Source organism: Drosophila tropicalis, unplaced genomic scaffold (genome assembly GCF_018151085.1).
Source record: "Drosophila tropicalis isolate 14030-0801.00 unplaced genomic scaffold, ASM1815108v1 contig_845, whole genome shotgun sequence".
In the NCBI taxonomy this organism is placed as follows: domain Eukaryota; kingdom Metazoa; phylum Arthropoda; class Insecta; order Diptera; family Drosophilidae; genus Drosophila; species Drosophila tropicalis.
The window spans coordinates 6003265-6024236 of NW_027173338.1; the positions used below are offsets into that span (position 1 = coordinate 6003265).

General features: G+C 34.0%; 2 protein-coding genes across 2 annotated transcripts in view; one reads left to right on the forward strand and one right to left on the reverse strand.

The window, feature by feature from the left end:
* Positions 1-20972, forward strand: part of LOC137581015 (neuroguidin) — a 53171-nt gene that overhangs the window by 8120 nt on the left and 24079 nt on the right. The gene's annotated exons all lie outside the window — the stretch shown is intronic.
* LOC137580397 (ABC transporter G family member 20) lies at positions 4725-14553 on the reverse strand. Its single transcript, XM_068294418.1, has 9 exons — positions 14330-14553; positions 7976-8109; positions 7478-7900; positions 7326-7419; positions 6802-7151; positions 6328-6737; positions 6036-6222; positions 5559-5911; positions 4725-5491 (listed from the first exon to the last, which is right to left on the reverse strand). The coding sequence occupies exons 2-9, from the start codon at positions 8077-8079 to the stop codon at positions 5280-5282; spliced, it is 2133 nt and encodes a 710-aa protein (XP_068150519.1). The 5' UTR covers positions 8080-8109; positions 14330-14553; the 3' UTR covers positions 4725-5279.

Here is a 20972-nt window from a genome sequence, read left to right on the forward strand (position 1 = left end):
AGGAGGACCTTTATGCATGGATTTGTTTTAGATAATTATCTTTAATCTTGGGGCTGCGTATTTGACAATGTACAAAAATATTTAAAAAACTTTAAACATTAAAAAGATAATGTTTAATATTAAGTCTACAATACATAACTAAAAATTTGGAAAATCGGTTTAATTATAAGTAATTTTATCTTATGTTTTACTGGTATACCCTACGTATACGTGATTTTGAAAATTATTAATTTGAAAATTCTTTTATCTTTTGTCAATTTCAGGTAAGATTTCTTTAAACGTTTTATACCATTGTACCGAATCGCAATCAGCATTTGCACAGCACATAAAACGACCAAAACGCAACACAACGCAACGCGACGCCGCCGCCATCTCCGCCCGCCGCAGTCGCCAGGTCCGGCTGCCTAGTTATTTGTGCCAGGCAAAAGGCCAAACGCATGTGTATAATGGCCACAGTCAGAGCCATCTCCCAACCCCACAAACACAAACTCTCACATCTTGTGTGTGTGTGCTAGTCAGGACGAAGGATGCAGCAGTACATAAGGCAACATAAAAAGAGTGAGAGAAAAAATGGGGGCAAATAGCAGGAGCGAGTGAATCAAACGAAGCCTATACATAAAATGGCATTGCATATATGAGAGGAAAAACCGATGTGTCTATATACATACATATATGTACCTATAACTGTCCTTGTGTGAGTGTGTGTGAATGCTAGTGTGTGTGTGTGTGTGGGGCCTACGCAACGGTAGCTACCTCAAAAACGGCAAACGCATCGAATGCGCATCGAGTCGAAGTCCAACGTTGATTGTATTATATTGCCAGAGTTCACCGAGTTGTTGAAGCAAGGGAAGCGGTAGTTCTCTCTCTCTCTCCCTTTCTCTACCTCCTCCTCCTACGCAATGGGAGAGAACTGTCCATCAGCCATCAGTTTTGAACGTCATGCTCTCTCTCCCAAATGCGTGTTTACGCACACATGCAAGCAAATTGAATAAACTCTCAAATCAAATTTTTCTCCAGAACTCTTTCGCTTCGATCTGATGTGGGTGCCATATATGACATCTTCGTCGTCGTATATAAATGAAAACTCTTTGTATATGTGTGTGTGTGTGTTCGTGAGTTTGTATCTTTGCCATTTAAAGGGTCAATGAAATGCAAAAAGATTGCCCAACAGAAGTCCTCCTTGTTCTGTGCACTCGATTCAATTCGATTTTCCATCTTTCATTGATTTGACTGGGACCTGTCTGTAGTTTGTATTGTTTGTGCATGGTTCCCCATTTTTTTTTCTTCCTCCTCTGCAGTTCTCCATTTCTCAATTTTCTTTCCATTTTGAAGATAAATATTGTTGCATTTGATTGGAGGGCATTTTTATTGGTTTTGTTTTTACTTCTGTCAAAATATATTTGACTCATGACTTGGCTTACAATATGAAATATTTTTCTCAGCTATTTCCATTGAGTAAACAAATTTAGCAATGAAATATCTACTATCTAAGATAACTTTCAGTTTTAAGTAACTTTTATAACTAAGGGTTAACAACACATTTCGTAGAAGATGCTTGGACTTTAAAACTATTTAAAGTTCATCTAATATTCATAACCTATAAAGATCCTTGATTAGAAAAGGTATTTAATTTGGATGTGATTAACATCGTTCATCGTTCATATTGTTTTGTTTTAATGCGCTTACTTTTATCTTTAAATTGTCTCAATTTGCTGCTGTTTTAACTGTGACACTTAGACACTTAGTAATGTCGGATTGTTAAGTCTACTTAAATGTTTGCTTTGCTACCTTTTTGAGTTTTCAAACAGAACGGAAGAGAGAACAACAGAAACACCTTTAGTCAATGAACTCGAGCAAAACTGTTGAACAAGGAATGTAAACTGAAAGGACATACATAAGGACACACCACACACAAAACACAAACACACAACAAAGTTTAGAAAAGTGATAGAGAGAGATAGAACATTCGACATACATTTTTGGTCAGCCACAAAGTAAAGACAAAAGCGCATAGAAAAAACCAAACCAAACAAAAAAAAACACTTTTACCTTCATTAAAATTACGTTTAAATATTAGACTTTTTGTTGTTTTCATTCTATCTGAGTTTGTTCAACTTGTTTTTAAGGTCAAATTGCAAAAACAGCCACAAAATGTTGCACCCTAAGCTTTCTGCCACACATCCCCTTGACTCCTTCCCTGCCTTTTGTCTCGCTCATTTTGCAGACGAAAATGGCAAATTTTACATATGCATGAAATGGAGCAAAAGTTGTAACAACATTTTTGGCCCGAATCGTCTACGAGAAAGGCTTTAATTCTCAACAGGAAAGTGAGGGAGTGGGCCATGGGGACAGTATACAGTTTCATTCAAAAGTCTAACTGTCTGTCGGTCGGTCTGTTTGTTTTTGTTATATATACTGAAGGTCAGAAATTGTGATTTTTGTTTTGTTTTTGGCCATAGAAAAGTTTTGTTTAAAATGTGAGTTTCTTTTTTTTTTTTTTTTTTGTTTTTTAGTTATATACACTCACACAGGAAAAACTCAAACTCTCGAAAACTTTTTCCAGGCGACTTGACCTAGTCTTGCAACTTTTCTATCTGCCTGTCCGTATGTGTGTGAGTGTGTGTGTGTGTATGCGTTTGCGATTATTTCTGTTGAAAACTGTTTTTAGTTGTTGCTTGAGAGACAAGGATAGAAAGACAGAGAGAATATTTTAAACTGGAGTTGCTTTTAGACCCCCTAAGAGTTTGTCTTTCTGTTGCATAGTGCAAACAATTTAAAATTTTGCATAATTTCATTTTACCATTTGACCGACATTGGAAGTCATACTATATTGTATTAAGTCTGGTCAAAGCACTTTAAAACCTTGACTTTGTTTTATGTTGATATGACTTTCCTCTTTTACCTAAGAGCTTTTATGTGTTTATGGAAATGCGTTTAGTTATCCTTTCAATTTCTTACAAAGAAAATACAATGAAGAATGTAAAAATCTTTTTTACAATTTGATCTATTAGTTTGGTTATAACTAAACTAAAGTCAATTTGTTGGACTAACTTGATAATTGGATTCCGTCGGTAATATGCTTTCCACATTTGTGATAAACAACCGAGTGTCCTGTCTGACCGCGCAACAGAACATATAACACGTTAAATTAATTCAAATTTACCATCTCACAATATACAAAATGATTTCTACTTTTTTATTTTGCATCTTTTTAACGCTACATCGAGAAGCCTTTGCCTTTTTAATTCCTTTCTTACCCTGTAATATGCTCAACTTCTCTTTTCCTTAACAGAAAATCTCTATACTTTCTTATTTATGTATACTATGTTAATAGCCGTCAAGGATGTCAAGAATTAAACTTTAAAATTAAATATTATAGATAAGACTATTACAACATATTAGAAGCTATCAGAAATGTTTTATAATCCTGTCATAGTCTTTAAGATTCCATAAATTTCTCTTTCCAATGTGAAATTGATATTGGAATTCGGACACATAACAGATTTTCCATTAATGAATGACAGCATTTCAAAATAGATACAAGTAAAAGCATTTATTGTTTATGTTACCGAACAATGGCCATTTTCCCCACCTACAAATTCTTATATATGTGTATGTTTATGTGAATATCCATTTCTATATATCTGCATCTCCATTTTATTCTCGAAATTCATCCTTTGACTGAAGGCAGCAACAAGTTCTCTTCAACTTTCACGCACACTTTGGCAAACAACTTTTTGCACATTTTATATGCAACTTATATAAATGGCAAACGACACTTTAGGAACCATGCCACACCCACATAAGCCCCTACCTACCCACCCACAACCACACTCACATTCGCACACAGACGAGAGTTTCCTGCTGCTTCTGGTCTCCTACTCGTTTTCGTATTTGGCAAAGATAAAGTTTTGTAATAAAAATGTCTGCTGGCAGACACCGACAACGATTGTGGCAGAGGCAAGAAGTTGGTAGCAAGTGCAGGGTGGGAGGTAGACGTAGAAGAAGTCTGGTTGTGCCTGGAAGTCAGCCAACCGGGCAGACATTCTGTCTAGCACTTTTAAGCCCGAAGTGTGTCAGGCAACTTTTGCCATGTCCTCGACATCGTCGTCGTAGTCAACGTCGTGAACGTGTCCTTGTCCTTGGCCCACACACACATACACCACAACATTTATAAAAATATATATATATCTATATATACAAATATATATGTATGTATGTGTGTTCATTTAGGTGTGGAGAAAACTTTCGCTTTAGTTTTGCGCTGCTTTGCATTTTATATTTCAGGCAAACATTGAAAGACTTGTTGACGGTGGCTTGAGGTTATTTGCCTTTTTCCTTTTCACCGGATTCAATGTTTGCATTAAGTAAAGCTAATTGAAAATGCTTTCATTTTTTTTCTTAAATTAAATTTGGAAAAACTGTTTAGAAAAAAATCAATTTTAAATGAAAATTAGACTGTTTTTAGTCTAGCTCTTTTTTAGGTTACTTAAAATGAAATTTTATTGACTTACTTACCTACAATTTACTTATTGGTCTAATATAAAACAAAAAACTGTTTAACCTTTATAAGAAATCAGATAATTTCTGAAGAATTATTCCAATGAAAAACTATTTAATTATTGAAAATATATCTGTTTAAACTTCAGCTTAAGTTAATTGATTTGATTAAAGAATAAATTGAAAAACCAATCTCATAATTTTTTTATCTTTTTTTTTCTTTTTTAATATTTTTATTAATTTCTGTATTTTTGGTTGCTTTGCAAATATTCGTTTTTACACATTTTTAGTACAACTTGCTCTAAATTCTTTAACAATTTGTATAGTTTATTAATTATGGGTTTATATATTATATATTGCCTATGTTGTTCAGGGCTATCTATGTACATTCAATTCAAAGCAATTTATTTCTGGTACTAAAAACATTAATTATTGCTCCGTAATAAATTTAAAATATTTTGTGCACTTTTTTGTGATTTTATAAATATTTTCTTGTGAAACACCCTTAAGACCATATGATTATATAAATTTTACCATAGACCTCTGAGGGCACTATTTAGTGTTGCACTTGTTCGTTTGATTAATGTGTTTCTTTTTTTGGATGAGATGGGATGATGAGCGAGTCTACAACATGCGAGTGATATGCTTCAAATAATTATTAAATTATTATTTAAGGTACTAATAGAGAAATGCAAATACATCTACTACTTATTTAAAATAAAAAAAGTCCCCGAATGAAAATTTGAAGAACAACCCAAATAGAAAATTCAGAAAAAGCCCTACGCCTTACGTCTGATGCCCACCATACATAGAACAAAGAAGATTATGGTCCAAGCGGCCATAACAAGAAAACCATTGTAGACCTTCTCATGGGTGATGCTCCAACCCTTCTCTATAACATTTCTGGCCGATATTGAGGGTATCGTAAATGGTAATACCATAACCAAATCTTGCAAAAAATCTGGCATACTCTCCAGAGGCCAAAGAAGTCCTAAAGAACCAAAAAATTTGTTCAAATTAACATTTCAAAGAAAATATGGTTTGTTTTTCACATTTACCGCAAAGTATAATCATGGGATAAAATGCTCCTGTTGCCACAAAATTGGCCTCTGTATGTGACTTGCAGAATACAGATATGAGAAGACCAAACAGCATGCCACAGAAGGCAGTCATTGTTAGTAAACCGATTAGAGTTGTCGTATCTCCATTATTATATGTATCAAACACAAGTCCTATGTACATAATGACCTCAAATGATTGCAAAGCCATTATAATCAATTGAGTTAGCAAATGTGCCCAAAGCATTTCAGTGGCCGAAACTCCAGCTAACAAGGTTCGATCCCAAATGCCATCCATGCGTTCCGAAATAAAGACAGCAGCTGTCATTAAGGTAGCCAAAAAGAAGACCATCCTAGGAGGAAATTAAAAGATCAATAAGTTGATATTTCAATTTAATACATAATCAATAATGGATGTAATCAATCGTTTCGTTTTATTATTTTGTAGGTGATAATCATTATTGATCATCTACTCACGTCATTACCACACCAGGAGCGCAGTATTGTTGAAACTCAATATCATTACTTCCATATATGGGATCCTGAAATTGTACGGGTAACTCCACCAAAGCCTTTGATGCATTGCATTCCTCCACCACCTTCTCCATGAAATTTTTGAATTTATCGCGTAATTTACGTTGCATAAAATAGGCCACTTGTTGATCTATAAAAATCATAAAAGTAGGAGAGAAAGAGACACAAAAGAATACCTAGAAGTTCGAAAGACAATGGCCGTACGATGCATCCCAAAAACTATGTCCTCCCTTACCCGTCATATCAATGTGAACACCGAGTTCGGCATTGTCCACAGCTCCATCGGGGGCATGAATACCTTCTTCCATTAATGAATATAGCGATTCACTGAAGTTATGCGCAAAATGTATATAGCCCACAGTATTGGCGCGTTTGGCATCTTTCAATGCTTCCGATTCGGTGGCATAATATTTTCTAATGGCAACATCGTCGCCCAATTCTTGTATATAACGACACGATAGCTTATTAAACTGACAACTGTCATTGGCATTAAACACTGTAATCAAATTGTCGTCAAAACATTCACTATAGCTCTTCACTTCGCCCGTATAGACGCCCAGTTCTAGATTTTTGGGTGTTTTACCAATGGCCAGATAGAAGCAAGACAACTGTATAATGGGAAAGAACAGCATAAAGATGATGCCCCTGAAAACAAAACAACAAAATTTTATTGTAAAATCGCTATTCTCGAAATATCTGCAACACTTACGAGGGCTGTCTAAACAATTGCACAAAATTCTTAGTCATCAAGGCCTTAATTCTTCCTTTTGTCGTAAAGAAAATCTTTTTGCGGTTTTCATTTCCCACTACCTCATGTGGAATGGGTGGTTTCTCCATTGTATTTGGTTCATGGGTATCTATCACTTCCGTAGGCAGCGTAGCTGTTGGTACTGAGGCTTGATTTCTATTATGATCCAATATCTGAACTAATTCGTCTTCATTGCCCTGCCTTTGACTGAGTATTAAAAAGGCATCTTCAATCGATTGAGTGCCAAATTTGATCATGATGTTCGTAGGCGTATCTTCTGCCAGAAGAACGCCATTACGCATGAGGCCAATCTGTGAAGTAAAACCGAAATTAATTACCGATCTCAATAAATAGTGTGGCTGCATGTTACAAAGATGTGAATGCCAAAGATGAGAGAATTACAGAATGAATTCAAAATTGTTGTGGCTTTATACTTTTAGAAATCGAATTTAAAGAAGCAAGTTTAAACATAAAAGTTTTCTTACACAATTAGCCTGCTTGGCTTCCTCAATATAATGTGTGGTTATAATCACAGCCAGTTTGCTATTTCTGGTAGTTTCCACAAGAAAATCCCAGATTCTGTTGACGAGAAAATCAAGTTAGCACATTTCCCCAAAAAAAAATTGTCTTCACTCACTTCTCACGCAACATGGGATCCAAGCCCACTGTTGGCTCATCCAAAATCAATAGTTCAGGATCATGAATCATGGCGCAGGCAAAGGATAAACGTCTCTGTTGTCCACCACTGCATTGCTTCACCATTTGTCGGGCTGGCGGCAATTGCAATAATTCCTTCAAAGTCTTGAACTTGTCACGTATACGCTCATCTGTTAGGCCATAAATGCGACCAAAATAGAAAATTGTCTCCTTTACGGTCATCTCCTCGACCAGAGCTATTTCCTGAGGCATAAAGCCCACACGAGATCCCGGCACTCCACTGCCAGGTTGCCCAGGCTTTACACCCAACACGTTAACCTCGCCGCCATTAAGACACCTTTGACCCACAATGCATGAAAGCAGCGTAGTCTTGCCACAACCTGAGGCACCCAGTAAGCCATAACTGGAAACATAAATTATATTCAGACACATTATCGATCTGCAGATAAAGTTCATACTCATTTCGTATGCCACTCACATGGAACCACGCATCACATTCATATTCAGCTGATTGAGCACAATCTTGGGATTCGATTTGGAGCCATAGTACTTATAACCATTTCTCACTTCAACGGCCGCCATATTTTTTTGATTTTTGAATTATCTTATGTTCTGTTAACGAAAAAATATAAAAATAAATAAAAATAAAAATTATATAAATTTTTCATCATCTATTTCCATTATTCTCTATCTCATGCAATTAATCATTTGCGTCAATAATTCTCCTTTTCTTGATTTGGTTATGTATTTTATTGATTTGTGCTTTTAGGCTTTATGACAGACACGTGCCATGGCACACAAAGCATTCGATCTAACCATAATACTTCTATGTATTCTAAGCACTTGCTAATTAGCCAACTTGGCGCATGGCTGAAAGTGAAAAAAAAAAACATACACAAAAAAAGTATTCAAACGTCCGCGTTTACTTGTAAAAACTAAAAAAAACCGCAATCCTCGTTTCGAAGAGAGTTCATTGAACTGTTTATATTTCTTATGCGCTAAATAGATCGCAGACCTTTTAGTATATGCATTTCATATCAAAAATGAAGTATTCCCAACTTTTGTCTCACTCTAGCATGACTACCAAAAAAAAATATAGACTTTAAAACTTACAAATTCGCTTCTTAATTGAAAAAATCATTAAAACGTTAACTTAATGTAGATTTTTCCTTAATGGTTTTTAATTTTTTGTATTATTTTTGCGGTTTTTTCTCAAGTCTTTGTACCTTAAAATGCTTCATTAACCTTTCATCTTTATGAAATTCCAGATTCATTGTGCTAAATCTATACCTATTAAGGAATTAGAGACTGTAAGGTGTAGAATGAGATTGCAGAAACGTCGAACATAAAGAAGAACTGAGAACTTGAAAAATTACTGGTCATCTAATAAGCAAAGAAAATTACAAAAACTCTTTAGATTTATAAAAGAAATTTATGTATAAAAAGTTCACAACATTTTATACTAACTTTAGTTAAGATATTGTTTAAAACCCAGAGCTTAGGACTTACCATAAGAAATTACTCAATACAAAAAGTAATTTCAAATTTGTAAATTTTGTTTTTTGCACAAATCGATTTTTAAAACCAATCTAAGTTGATTTTTGCCATAACAATTTCAAAATAATTTTCTCAATTATTGCTGTAAATAATTTCCCAATTATAACTATGGAAAATTGGAAAAAAAAAACTTGTACATGGTCGAAAAGGTTGTTCCACTTTACAAGTTCTTGGAACTTGCTCAGTGAACTAAGCACCAGAAGGTCATATTTGTCAAATAGTAATTTCCATTTAAAATTAGCAGATAAAATCAAGTAAATATTAAGACAAGATTTCGCTAAAACTAAGTGCAAGCAAGGCAAGTGACATAGATACAGATACATATAGACGGATATGGTAGATATTGTAGACAATGGAAAAGTACCTTTATTGTCAAGTGAAATTCTTCAAGCTCTAATGCATGTAAATTTTCAATTTGCACAAAAAATAAAAAAAGGTCTATAACTCAGAACAGGAAAGGCAGACAGACAAAACAAATGTCTTGAATAACAAATACACTTTTATTTTACATATCGTATAGACATTGTGTATCGACGTCAAGAGAATGCATATAGAATAAACAAATAAGTTTCTGAAGTGGTCTGTGAAATGCACAAAAAGATATCGTATGTAAATATATACTATATAGCGAAAAAAAATACTGACTAAAGTGGCTCAAAAGCAAAAAAAGAGAAAAGTCTCTACAGTCAGACAGCGTCGACGAGTATTGTGAATTTCTACTTATAACATGTGATTCTGATGAATGTGTCAACTTGAGTAATGAGAGAAGTCTGAAAAAGAGCCGCCATATTATGTGAGATGAATTGTAATTTGTAAGGCAAAATTATGAAGTGAAAAAGTGGATACTCAATAAGTGTAACCTTAACGTCAAAAGAAGCTTAATAAATTGCGACTAGATATAATGCATAATGGATTCTGTTTTAAATAAAGAAATCGCATAAAAAAAAGTAAGATAAAATTGTACGTTCTCTATCAAAACAAACACAATTTTTTTTATCACTATTCAATGAGCAGAATCAAAATTTATAGACCTCTGAGTTCGATTTAAGTATAATTTAACAACAACAATATTATTGTAATTTCTATTTGCTCATTGTTCATTTAAATTATCGATCATTCCTGTTAAAAGCGAAACGAAATTCATGAATGACGTATCAATGACCTCGCCTTGTCAGACTTTGACCCACTTTGACTGCCAGCTCATTGGAGGTTTTGTTCCAAAAAACGAAAGAAAAAACTGGCAACTCTCTTATAATTTATCTCTTCGCATCTCATAGATAACTTAATAATGCGCCGGCTAACAGCAACAAAGACAAAACAACAAGAAACAAAAAAAAAAAAAAAGAGGCAAACACAAAATGCCCATAAAAAATGTTCGAAAGTAAAAACCCAAAAGTAAAAGAAAATAATAAAAAAAAAACCGAAAAAAAACCTGGCCGAAACACACACAAAAATTGAGTAAGGTTAGTAACCAACAAAATTCGTGGCCATAAATTGATGTTGTTGCTGTTTGCTTAACATTGTAACCAAGATGACGCAAAGGACAACCATTTCAACCTCAGTTCAGAGCGAAAGAGTGAGAGAGAATGAGAGGCGTGAAAAAAAAATACAACCTGACGAGCCTAAATACAATACATTTAAACATTAAATGTTTGCAATGTTTATATTAATTTGAATCTACTACAACAGCGTCATAACCGTAATAAAAAGTTGATTTTTTTTTGGGTAATATGCAAACACAAATTGCCTAAAAATAACACGATTTGAAATTTTAAAGGTATTTACTATTTGTGAACAAATTACTTAAGCCTTTATACAGACATTGCGTTTTGTTTCTTGTTGAAAATCTATTGCTTTAGAACAGATCTTCTTTCCTTTAGAAATTTTATACCAAGTGCACTAAACTAAACAAAACTAATGCCTTTCAGTTAACCTTTTTGACTCTAAACCTTATAAATTGATGGTACTATTTTATATAAGGAAAGTTGATCGAAATCTGTCAATGAGTGTGACATACCCTTGAAATTGGTTTTGTTGCGCAATGGGAAAAAAACGGTAATAAAATAACAAAATGGAAAAACACTTTGACGTCTGAACTTATCCATCTAAATAAGTTATTTTTGACTCAAGATTTTGTCGCATTTGTTAGACCTCAAGCACTTCAGAGTGCACTTAAGCTCTTAATATTTGATTCAGCCACAAATCAATATGTGAAAATGATTTAATAATTAATATTTTCTTCTTTTATATTGGAACTGAGGTTCACTAGTTTCTGCGATTAACTTATTCTATTTACACTTTAAAAATGGAGAGCAATTGTCTTCTATGCATTGGAAACACCTGATCATAATGAAAGCACTTCTTACAGGGTATAAAAACACGACAAACGGCAAAGTCAGACAACCGAAAAAAAAAACAAGGCAAAGCAGCGCCAAAAATAACGCGAAGCCAAGGTTGCCAACTGGTTAGTGGGTACGTCCGCTGTCAGCGTCAGCGTCGTCGTAACTCAATTGCCAGAGACGCCGCCGCATATGAAAAATTGTTTATATCGATGTTTTTGTTGTTAATATTGTTGTTGCTGCATATGCAGCTTTATGATATTTGCAAATATTTTGCAATGCTTGCAATTTAGTTGGTCAAAATAATTTCTGTGACGGCCATGAGCTGCATAGACGCAAGAGAGGAGGACAAAGACACACACCAAAGAGAGAGAAAGAGAGACCCTCAAGAAAACAAAAGTCGCTGATTTGGCTGTAATCAGTCAAAAATGGGGGAAAAAAAAGAACTCCGTTAACGCCTTTATAACACGCCCACTTCAAGCGGTTGTTACCTTGATGCAGTTTAACGGCTTATTTAACAGGCCTCGCGCAATCGAATCGTACAATATAGCAGTGTTAGTGGGTATTTAGTTCGTGCAACATGCAGCACCAACACCATCAAGTAGACACACATGCAACATACAGCCAGCAGACGCTGCAGCAGCAACAACAACAACTCTCTGTCGGGCTAGTTGTGACTTGCTGCTGCTTCCTTCTCGTTTGCCGACTATATTTCTCCTCAGCTCTTTCTTCATCTTTCCTTTTGCTTTTTCTTTATTTTTTTTTTTTAGTTTCTTTTATTTTTTGTGGCATGGCCACTTCTTATATAATGGCAACAACAATCATTTCGGCCAAAGCTGCAACAGCCACAACGATAACGGCAACAACACAGCAACAGACTTGGCCAGCAACAGCTGTCTGCTTCAGTTACTTGTGTGCCTATATCATTTACTTTGTTTTCAAAGCGTTTAAATTGAATCTCAAGAGAAGTTTGTAAACTCTGAGAAAACTATTATGAGCTAATAAAACTAAAGTTTACTATAGACAAATTTCAAACACAAGTCTTGAGTCATTTTTTTGATCTACATATAGACTCTGTTGTGCCATAATCTAAGTTGCATAACCTGTTGGATAAGACTGAAATCTTAAAAATATGTTTTACTAAATCTGATTACTCATTCCTCAATGATAATAATAAAAAAAAATGCAATTCATTCCCATTGTGCCCATCTTTCAAAGTACTCAAATGTTTAATTTGTGATGGAATTAAAAGACTTAAGTACCCTGTTATACATAAATTATTAAATAGACCGTGATTTTGATCATAGTTTTTCTTAGTGCTAAAATCTTTAAATTTAAACATTAAAGATATGAAGATAAGAGGAGGAAACGAAAAGAGATTCAGTGAAAAGTTTTTAAAGAATGAGCACTGATATTGAATAGGGTTCAATTTAGCTAGAAATTCCCAGTGTCTAAGTCCTTTATGTTTTTCTATAACTTGTAATAGTTTTCACTTTATATCAAATGAAAATTTCAATTTTTCCTTGAGTTAAATTTCTGCTTCATTCATTTATGAATGATATCTATTGCATGCATCTCGCCAAATTGCCAATTTCTTGTTTGCTTGCTCATTGCAACCTCATGTAATTTTCTTTCTTTTCGATTATAATTTTCTACTTTTCATTATGCATCTTTTCTTTAAACCTTTGTTGTTGTTGTTGTTTTCATTTTCTTATGTTGCCATTTTATATTTGCTTTTTTGGCGTTTTTTCTTTCTTTCATTTTTTTTTTTTTTGTTTTCTGTTGTTGTGTGTATAGTTTTTCACGTCTGTTAGTTATATCGTTTTGTTTCTTTCTGTGTCACTTTTGTGTTTTTTGTTTGCATTGCAGTTTAGTGTACACATGTAACAACTTCAATCACAATTATATAAAAATATATAACAAAATTTTATGACATATAAAGAAACTCCAAAAACTGGCAGAACTTTCGTAAGTTTATCTTTTTTTGGTAGGGAACTTTTTCTCTCTTAAGCTAAGGGCTTTGTCAGATCTTTAATTGCTTATTAATTTGTCACATTTTCCTCGCTGAAGATCATCCTTGATGTAGAGTCAATTTTTGGATTTCCTATTCATCTATCTCCCCCTCTGCTTCCTTTCGTTCTCCACTCTTTCTTGACTTTAAGCTCAACAACAAATTTATGACAGTCATGCTGGAGGAGTCGAGAGGCTGTTGCAATATTTCAAATTGCTCAATCGCTGCACCACTCGCTCCTCGTCTATCTCCCTCTTTCTTTCTCTTTCTCTCTCTCTCTTTCCCTCTAAATAGAAGTGTGGAAAAACAAACAAATGGACTAAAAACAGTACCACACACTCTTGTTTTTTTACATTGTCCCCACATCTTTCATATCTTTTTTTAGTTTATGTGTGTGTTTTTTTTTTTTTTAGTTTATGTTGATTTTACTTTATATTTTATTGCTTCGTCTCTCAAATACAATGTGCAAAAGGAGAGACCACAAAATGTTATGAATAACTTCTTTCTTTCGTTTTGGCGTGAGTTTTCTTTATTTGTTTGGTCAATAAAACATATGCACACAAACACACACACAAACACAGGCAGAAAAATATTATATACACGCAACACACTAACACACACCAGCATACATATTTGGGCACTTCACTTCACTTGAATGTTTCATGCTTCGCGGCAGCTCAAGTTTGTGTCTTAAGTCTTTCGTTTCGTGTGTGTGTTTATTTTTACGAAATGATTTTTCAAATTATTTTGGTATAAACATAAACATTTAACAAAAGTTAATTGAGCAAAATATTTCATAAAAATTTTCATAAATTGACTTGTTTATTTTGGACATTTTTCAAAAATTCTTGTTATTTCTTCACTTAAAAAAGTTATTAGTTCATCGTTTATATTTATATTTTTGTATTGATTTTATAAACCGTACCGTTTTTAGTTTTATTTTTATGTGCTTCTGCCTCAACCTCACTTCTAGGTTCGCCTTGTGCGCCTTCGCGCTTCGATTTTTGTTAACTTTGTGTTGCAATTTTCTTCAAAAATATATATGTACATATATTTTTTTGGGTTTTTCTTCTTTTTTTCTCATTCGCCGTGGCTTTTATTCGCGCTGGCCGTTTCGTCTCCGCTTGCCCCAAGTGTTGCTCGCAAGCTCCGTTTATCGACTGAGCGCAACAAGTGGTCGCTGACAAGCTCGCAAGCTCAGCCGTTTTTTCCCCCCATTTCTTAGTTCCCAGCTACGACTACGACGTTGACGACACAACGCAACTCGGCGCGGTGCTTTTTGCCAGAGTAAATCGAAAAAAAAAAACACGAAGAAAAAAAAAACTCAAATTAAATGCGAATTTTTTTGTGTTGCTTCCTTTTATACATTTTTTAATTTTTTCCTTTGCCTATAAGAAAGATGTACAGAAAAGATGAATTTTATAAAATAAAATTATTAATGCCCAACAACGCAGCAGTTTTTTTTTTCTTCTTCTTGTTTTTTGTTTACTGTCTTCTATACTCAATTTGTCAGTAATTTGGCTTAATTGTTCGTTTTTACCTGAAATTTTAAGTTTCAAAGAATTTATGATTTTAAAACCTGCCATTTTTCGATTTATTGTTTATCCAAAGAGTAAGAATTAGTCGTCTTCTGTTTTAGATTAAACGGAACTGGGAATATCAGTTTCTAATAATTAGTATAGTAAGACATTATAGCCTGGGGAATATTTGTCGTATTGTTCTTTTATTAATCTATTTATTCTCTATTCCCCCTAAAATCTTGAAATTTTTTTTGTCAGAGTAGTCTTAATTACCATAATTACTTGTCTAATATTTTTGAATATTTTAATAATTATAAAAATAATCCTTTTTTTTTGCAGGTATGTTAAAATACTTTACTTGATATATATTTATAATGGTGAGTTTCGATTAAATGAAATGCTTATTACTATTTCCGACAAATTTTTCATATTTAAAACTAGAACGTCATGCAAAATTCATGTTAAAAACCATAAAACATTTTTACACAATAGTTTAAAGATCCATTTAAAAAGATTGTATTATTACTTTTCGTCTGGCACGTGGCCAGACCTTTGCCCATCAACATCATCATCTTCCACAGCTTCAGCTGACTACAGAGTCGTGTGTCTCTCTTCAAATGTCAAACGAGAACATTATTGAGGAAGTTGCCAACAAACATTTCAAGGTTCTGAGAGTTCATTCTAAATACATTAAACAAAAGTACAACCCCTTAAAGTTTAGTTCAGGTTTTGGGTTAAAAACTTTTCCATCAATTTGTTTTCGAATGCTTGTAAATGTAATTGTTATTACTTGTTACTTGCCTATAAATCAAAAATTGCTTAAGCATTAAATAAAGAGTTTAAAGTCCCAAATGTTTCAAGTTTAGGCAATTAGATTGGCCAATGATCAATTAAAAAATAAAAGCATAAAACATTGTACCTTAGGTAAATTATTTAGTTCGCTAACTGTTTTTTTTATTGCCTAGAGAAAACAAAGTCTTTGGACGTAATTTGTGTGATTCTAACAAAAGTTTTAAAGCTGGAGAAGCTTATGAGTATAATGAATAATTAGATATTTCAGATTTAAGTTAATTTTAAGAATTAGAATTCATACTGATATCTGATTCTGTTAATAGAGTAAAAATTGGCAATTGACAGTTTAATCAATTAGTTTTAGTCTATGTTTTAGTTGGCTCTAAGTCATTACCAAGACAGTGCTTTCCATTAAAATTTCTGCCAGCAACTGGGACTTTGCTCTTTGTTTTCAACTTTATATATATGCTTATTTGAAACGAGTTCAATTTTAATATATTGTCTTTTTGGAGTTAGCAATTTGAAATATATGTATTAATTTCCTCATAAAATGTCCCCGCCCCCTTAACCTTCATGCAAGCGATTTGTGATTTCAATCTGCATACGTTTAACCCATTTACGAGTCGAACATTTTTCACAACTTATTTTGCTTGTTGCGAATACAATGCGGAGATGCTGTATTTCTATTGCACAAGTTTGCCAAAACATTAATTTAAGTTTAAACAAACGAAAAAATGTTTTGGTTTAACTGAAGCATAAATTTTGGTTTGCCAAGTTTTTTTTTGGAGTTGCATTAATTTCCTGACTGAAACCGGGGAGGCTGCATCATCTTCCTCGATGGGCTTTTAAAAACCAATAACAACAACAAAACATAATTTCGTGTTCAAGGCCAGAGCGTTGGCGCTTTCTTTTACAATAGGCGACCTTGACGCTGTGACTGCGCAAGCGCACGCTTGGCACTTAACTCAAGTCTGCACGCCTCCGTTATCAGACAGAGAGAGCAACAGAGAGGGTCGGACCATAAATGAGAGCGAAAGAGATGGGTTTAATTAACCCACTTAGAGTGTGTTGAACGCATCACCTGTTTGCAGTCTCTTACCTGTCTCTCTCTTTCTCTACGACTCTTACTCGTCGTGTCTTTCTTCTCTTATAGTTAGTTGGTTTATTGATCAGGCCAACTAAATGGCAAACAAGGTTTAGCCCAAGCGACTTGTAATATTTTTCGTATATTTTGTTTTAAACACTGTTCAAAAATGTCGCAAAGTTGTTGCCGGTTGTGCAACGGTTAACTAGCTGCTTTACTGTCTGTCCGTCTGTCTGTCCGTTCCACTGTTCGTCTGGGTTGGCCTAATTGAGTTGACAGACCGCTGTTGCTCTTTAGGGTCTCGGAAAGTGCGTAGGTGAGTCTATGCACTAGTCGATCTAGTTAGAGATAATTCAAATCGTAGAACAGTTGCACAAATCTGAATAACTATAGGGGTAAGTTATGTAATTACTGTTAGAAAGAATTTTGTATAAATCGGGGTTAACTGTATTGACAGATTTGAATGGAGATCAGATTATTAGATAATATTAAAAGGCGTGTATAACAGTTTACTACGACTATAATCTGTGGATTATAATTCCTTTTATTTTAGTATTTCTTACAGTTTATAACATTTATATTTTAGGAAACATTTCAAACTGTTATACAAAACCATTTGTTTCTGCAACCCTCACTTAAAGGGCATTAAATTTTCGCTCACAAAAAATTGTATAAATTTTCAGTCTTGAACAAATTTGTTAAAATGGTTCAAATTTTAAATATAAACAAAATGCAACTGCTCCGTTGTTGGCTTCTTTAACTAACCATCAATCCGCTCTTTAGCCCACAATTTATTTATTACTTTATTTCCCACTCTCACTCTGTCTCTATTTCTCTCCTTCTCTCTCTCTCTCTCTCTCTCTCTCTCTATTGGAGACCCTATTAGCTCTTGCTCTCTGGGCAATTACGGCGAGGTTAAAAAGTTTTGTAATATTAGATGGGTTTATTGTGTTTGTCTTTGGCCATTAAACAAATGATCAACGAATTAATTATTAATATTATTTTTATTTACAATAATATTCTTTACGTGTCACTCTTTTGGCATGTTTTTACATTTTTGCATTTTGATGAACATCGCTATACATGCAACAATTAAATACCGTAATTAAAATGTAAAATGTTGGTTAATACTGCTACTGGCTGACGTCTAATGCTGCTTTTATTATTGTGTTGGAATCAGTTTTTGTTTTTGTGTTATTTTTTCCCCCCATTTTTTTCGGTTGCATTTCAGTTTTGTGTTGCTTTTTGGTTTTATGGTTCAAGGTTACCCCCCGGTTGAGTTGCCAATTAGAGATGTGGTTAACTTTTCCATAACGATTAGCAACCATTTTGAAGCTTGAATAAAGACGATCTTTGTACAGTTGACCAATATTGGCCAATAAGTTTCGATCAGAATTATTTATATATATATTTCATAAAGCATAATCAATTTTCAACAAATCGATTTCGCAATTTCAATTATAATCAACTAAATTTTTTGTGATCATTCACCTGTTGTAACTTTGGCAACTCTACAAAGCTTTTAATTTACATTTTTTTGGGGCTATTTAAAAAAGCTTTTAAGCTGTGTTTATTTCGTAAAAGCTTTTTACCTTTATCCATTCGTACATAGATCGACATATGCTCATATGAGAGCTAGCAACTTTTCCTCCTACTCAGCAACAATGTTGCTAATTGAAGATACATTGTTGAGTCTTCATAAAGTTGTAAAAATAAAAACAAATTGAAGCTGTGACATTTTTATGTGGCTTGCACTAGCCAGACAGCTGCAGCAAGTTTATTAGCATTTATTTAATTGAGTCTCATTTGTTATACAAAAATTAAGGGTGAATTAGCTTTGGAATGCCACAGAGAAGGGCATGTAGCTGAGTTCATGTCGAAGTCTTTATACCCTTTTCATTGTTAGAAAAGAATATTATTTGTTAAGTTGGAATTTTCAGGCTCTTGGGGACAAAAAAGATCAACGTTTTTCCCCTTTGATTAAAGTAAATATAACCAATAAATAAGAAGAAATTATCGGCAACTTTGTGAACTTAACTATCTAATGTAAAGACAACAAAATCTATAAAATACTCAGACATCTAATTGACTTGGAAATTGCATATTTATTAAGCGTTATAAAAAAGTGCACAACACACAAATTAATGCATAAAAGGCCGAACAACTTAGCTAATTTTACTACCAAAGTCATAATTAAATACATACATGTATATATGTAGATATGTAGGTAAAACTAGTACATTATATAAAAAGTAATAAAAATCGATCATTGTAGCTAAAGGCTACTTTCTATTTTCTCGTGGGCTAAAAGGCAGCAATTCAATTAATTAAGTCAATACCAACATTCAAGTTTATTTAATGATTTACCGAGACCATTAATAAAATATGAGGGATAAATTTTTTATTTAAACTTTTGCCACGTTTTCCACTCTAATCAGGTCTCAAGTCTAAGTGTTGAGTAAAGCAAACGAAGTAATATAAGAATGGCAAAGATTTAATTTATCTATGAAATGAATGAATAAATTTAATGTTGAGTAACATATTTATAGAATGTTATTGTCTTCTACTTGCCACCCAAGCTGAGAGCACCCTGTAAATAATCTAGAACTCTAGCCTAGAAAAATGTAGTTATGTATAATGATGTGAAAGATCATTAGAGAGTTTTGCCCAACAAAAAATGTTGTCAACAATAAAAATAAACTGGGTTATATACCTCTTGGCAAAATCCTACACTGAATAAAAAGAACTTGAAATTTGTAGAAAAATCAAGTACTAATAAAGTTACTTTTAATATTAAATAAATTATTTAAATGCCTAGGTTTTTTTCGAGTGTATAATCTAAGCTCAAGGTGTATATTTAGAAACTTCGACCCTTTCATAATAAGAATCTTAATTTTTGTGCGTAAAATAAAACTGCCGGATTTAAAGAAAACGAAAACACAAAATGTTTCAGTCTTAAAAGACAACTTTGAGAAGGCGTTTAGAGGCGCTTGGAAGTAAAATTCAATAACAATGTGTTTGCCTTTAATGATAATATCTTTAATGGCATTGGTTGCTGCACGGCCAGGACCAGATGCAACAGTTAATGAATCGGAAAAACTATTAAATCAATCTGGAGCCCATCATGTGCCCTTTCGTTTTGGAGCTCAAGAGGATGGCAGCATGTACTATACTGATTTGGATAATTTACGTGATTTCATGCTCTTTGTAAGGAACTACACACAATTGAGAACTCTCTCGAACTTGGATTATATATATGAGCGTAATTTGGAGGCTGGTAAAATTCAACCAGAGATACCCAACAGTGAGGAATTCCCCTGTGCGAACGTGACTGATTATCGTTCGAAGGAAATTCCACAGGATATTAGGCAGCTTCGACCTGGAGATATAGATATAGTGGCTGCTTTTGGTGACTCTGTGAATGCTGGTAGTGGAATTATGGCCCTAAATGCTGTTGGTTCCATAGCCGAGTATCGTGGACTTACTTTTACTGGAGGCGGCATCGAGTCTTGGCGCACAGTTTTGACTTTGCCAAATATATTGAAAGTATTTAATCCCCAACTATATGGCTATGCAGTGGGACATAGTCTAATGGCAGATGTGAAGCTGGCTCGATTTATTGTGGCTGAACCGATGTTGATGTTACGTGATTTGCCTTTTCAAGCCCATGTGCTTATTAAACGTTTGAAAAATGATCCCCAAGTCGATATGCAGAAGCATTGGAAGCTACTCAACATTCAGGTGGGTGTCAATGATATATGCACTGAATTGTGTCACTGGAAGGATACCGAGGCATTTCTTCGCATGGAAAAACGCATGTTGAGAGAGACTTTTGGCCTACTCAGAGATAATATACCCCGTTTGCTAATCAATTTTATTCTTATGCCAGATATTGATGAAATTATGAAAGTGATACGTAAAGCGCCTCAAGAGTGTCGCGGGGGTCAGAGATTTGGTTGCACTTGCTTTGATAGTTATCTAACAACACGTTACTACACCGCTGTGAGACGCATGCAAAGTGATCAACTGAAGGTTGCCCAATTGCCAGAATTTCAGCGAAAGGATTTTGCCATAATTCCCCATAGTTTTCTTAGAAACATGACTAGCCTGTTTACCAATGATGGGGTAATGGATATGCATTTCTTTTCACACGATTGCGTCCACTACAGTCA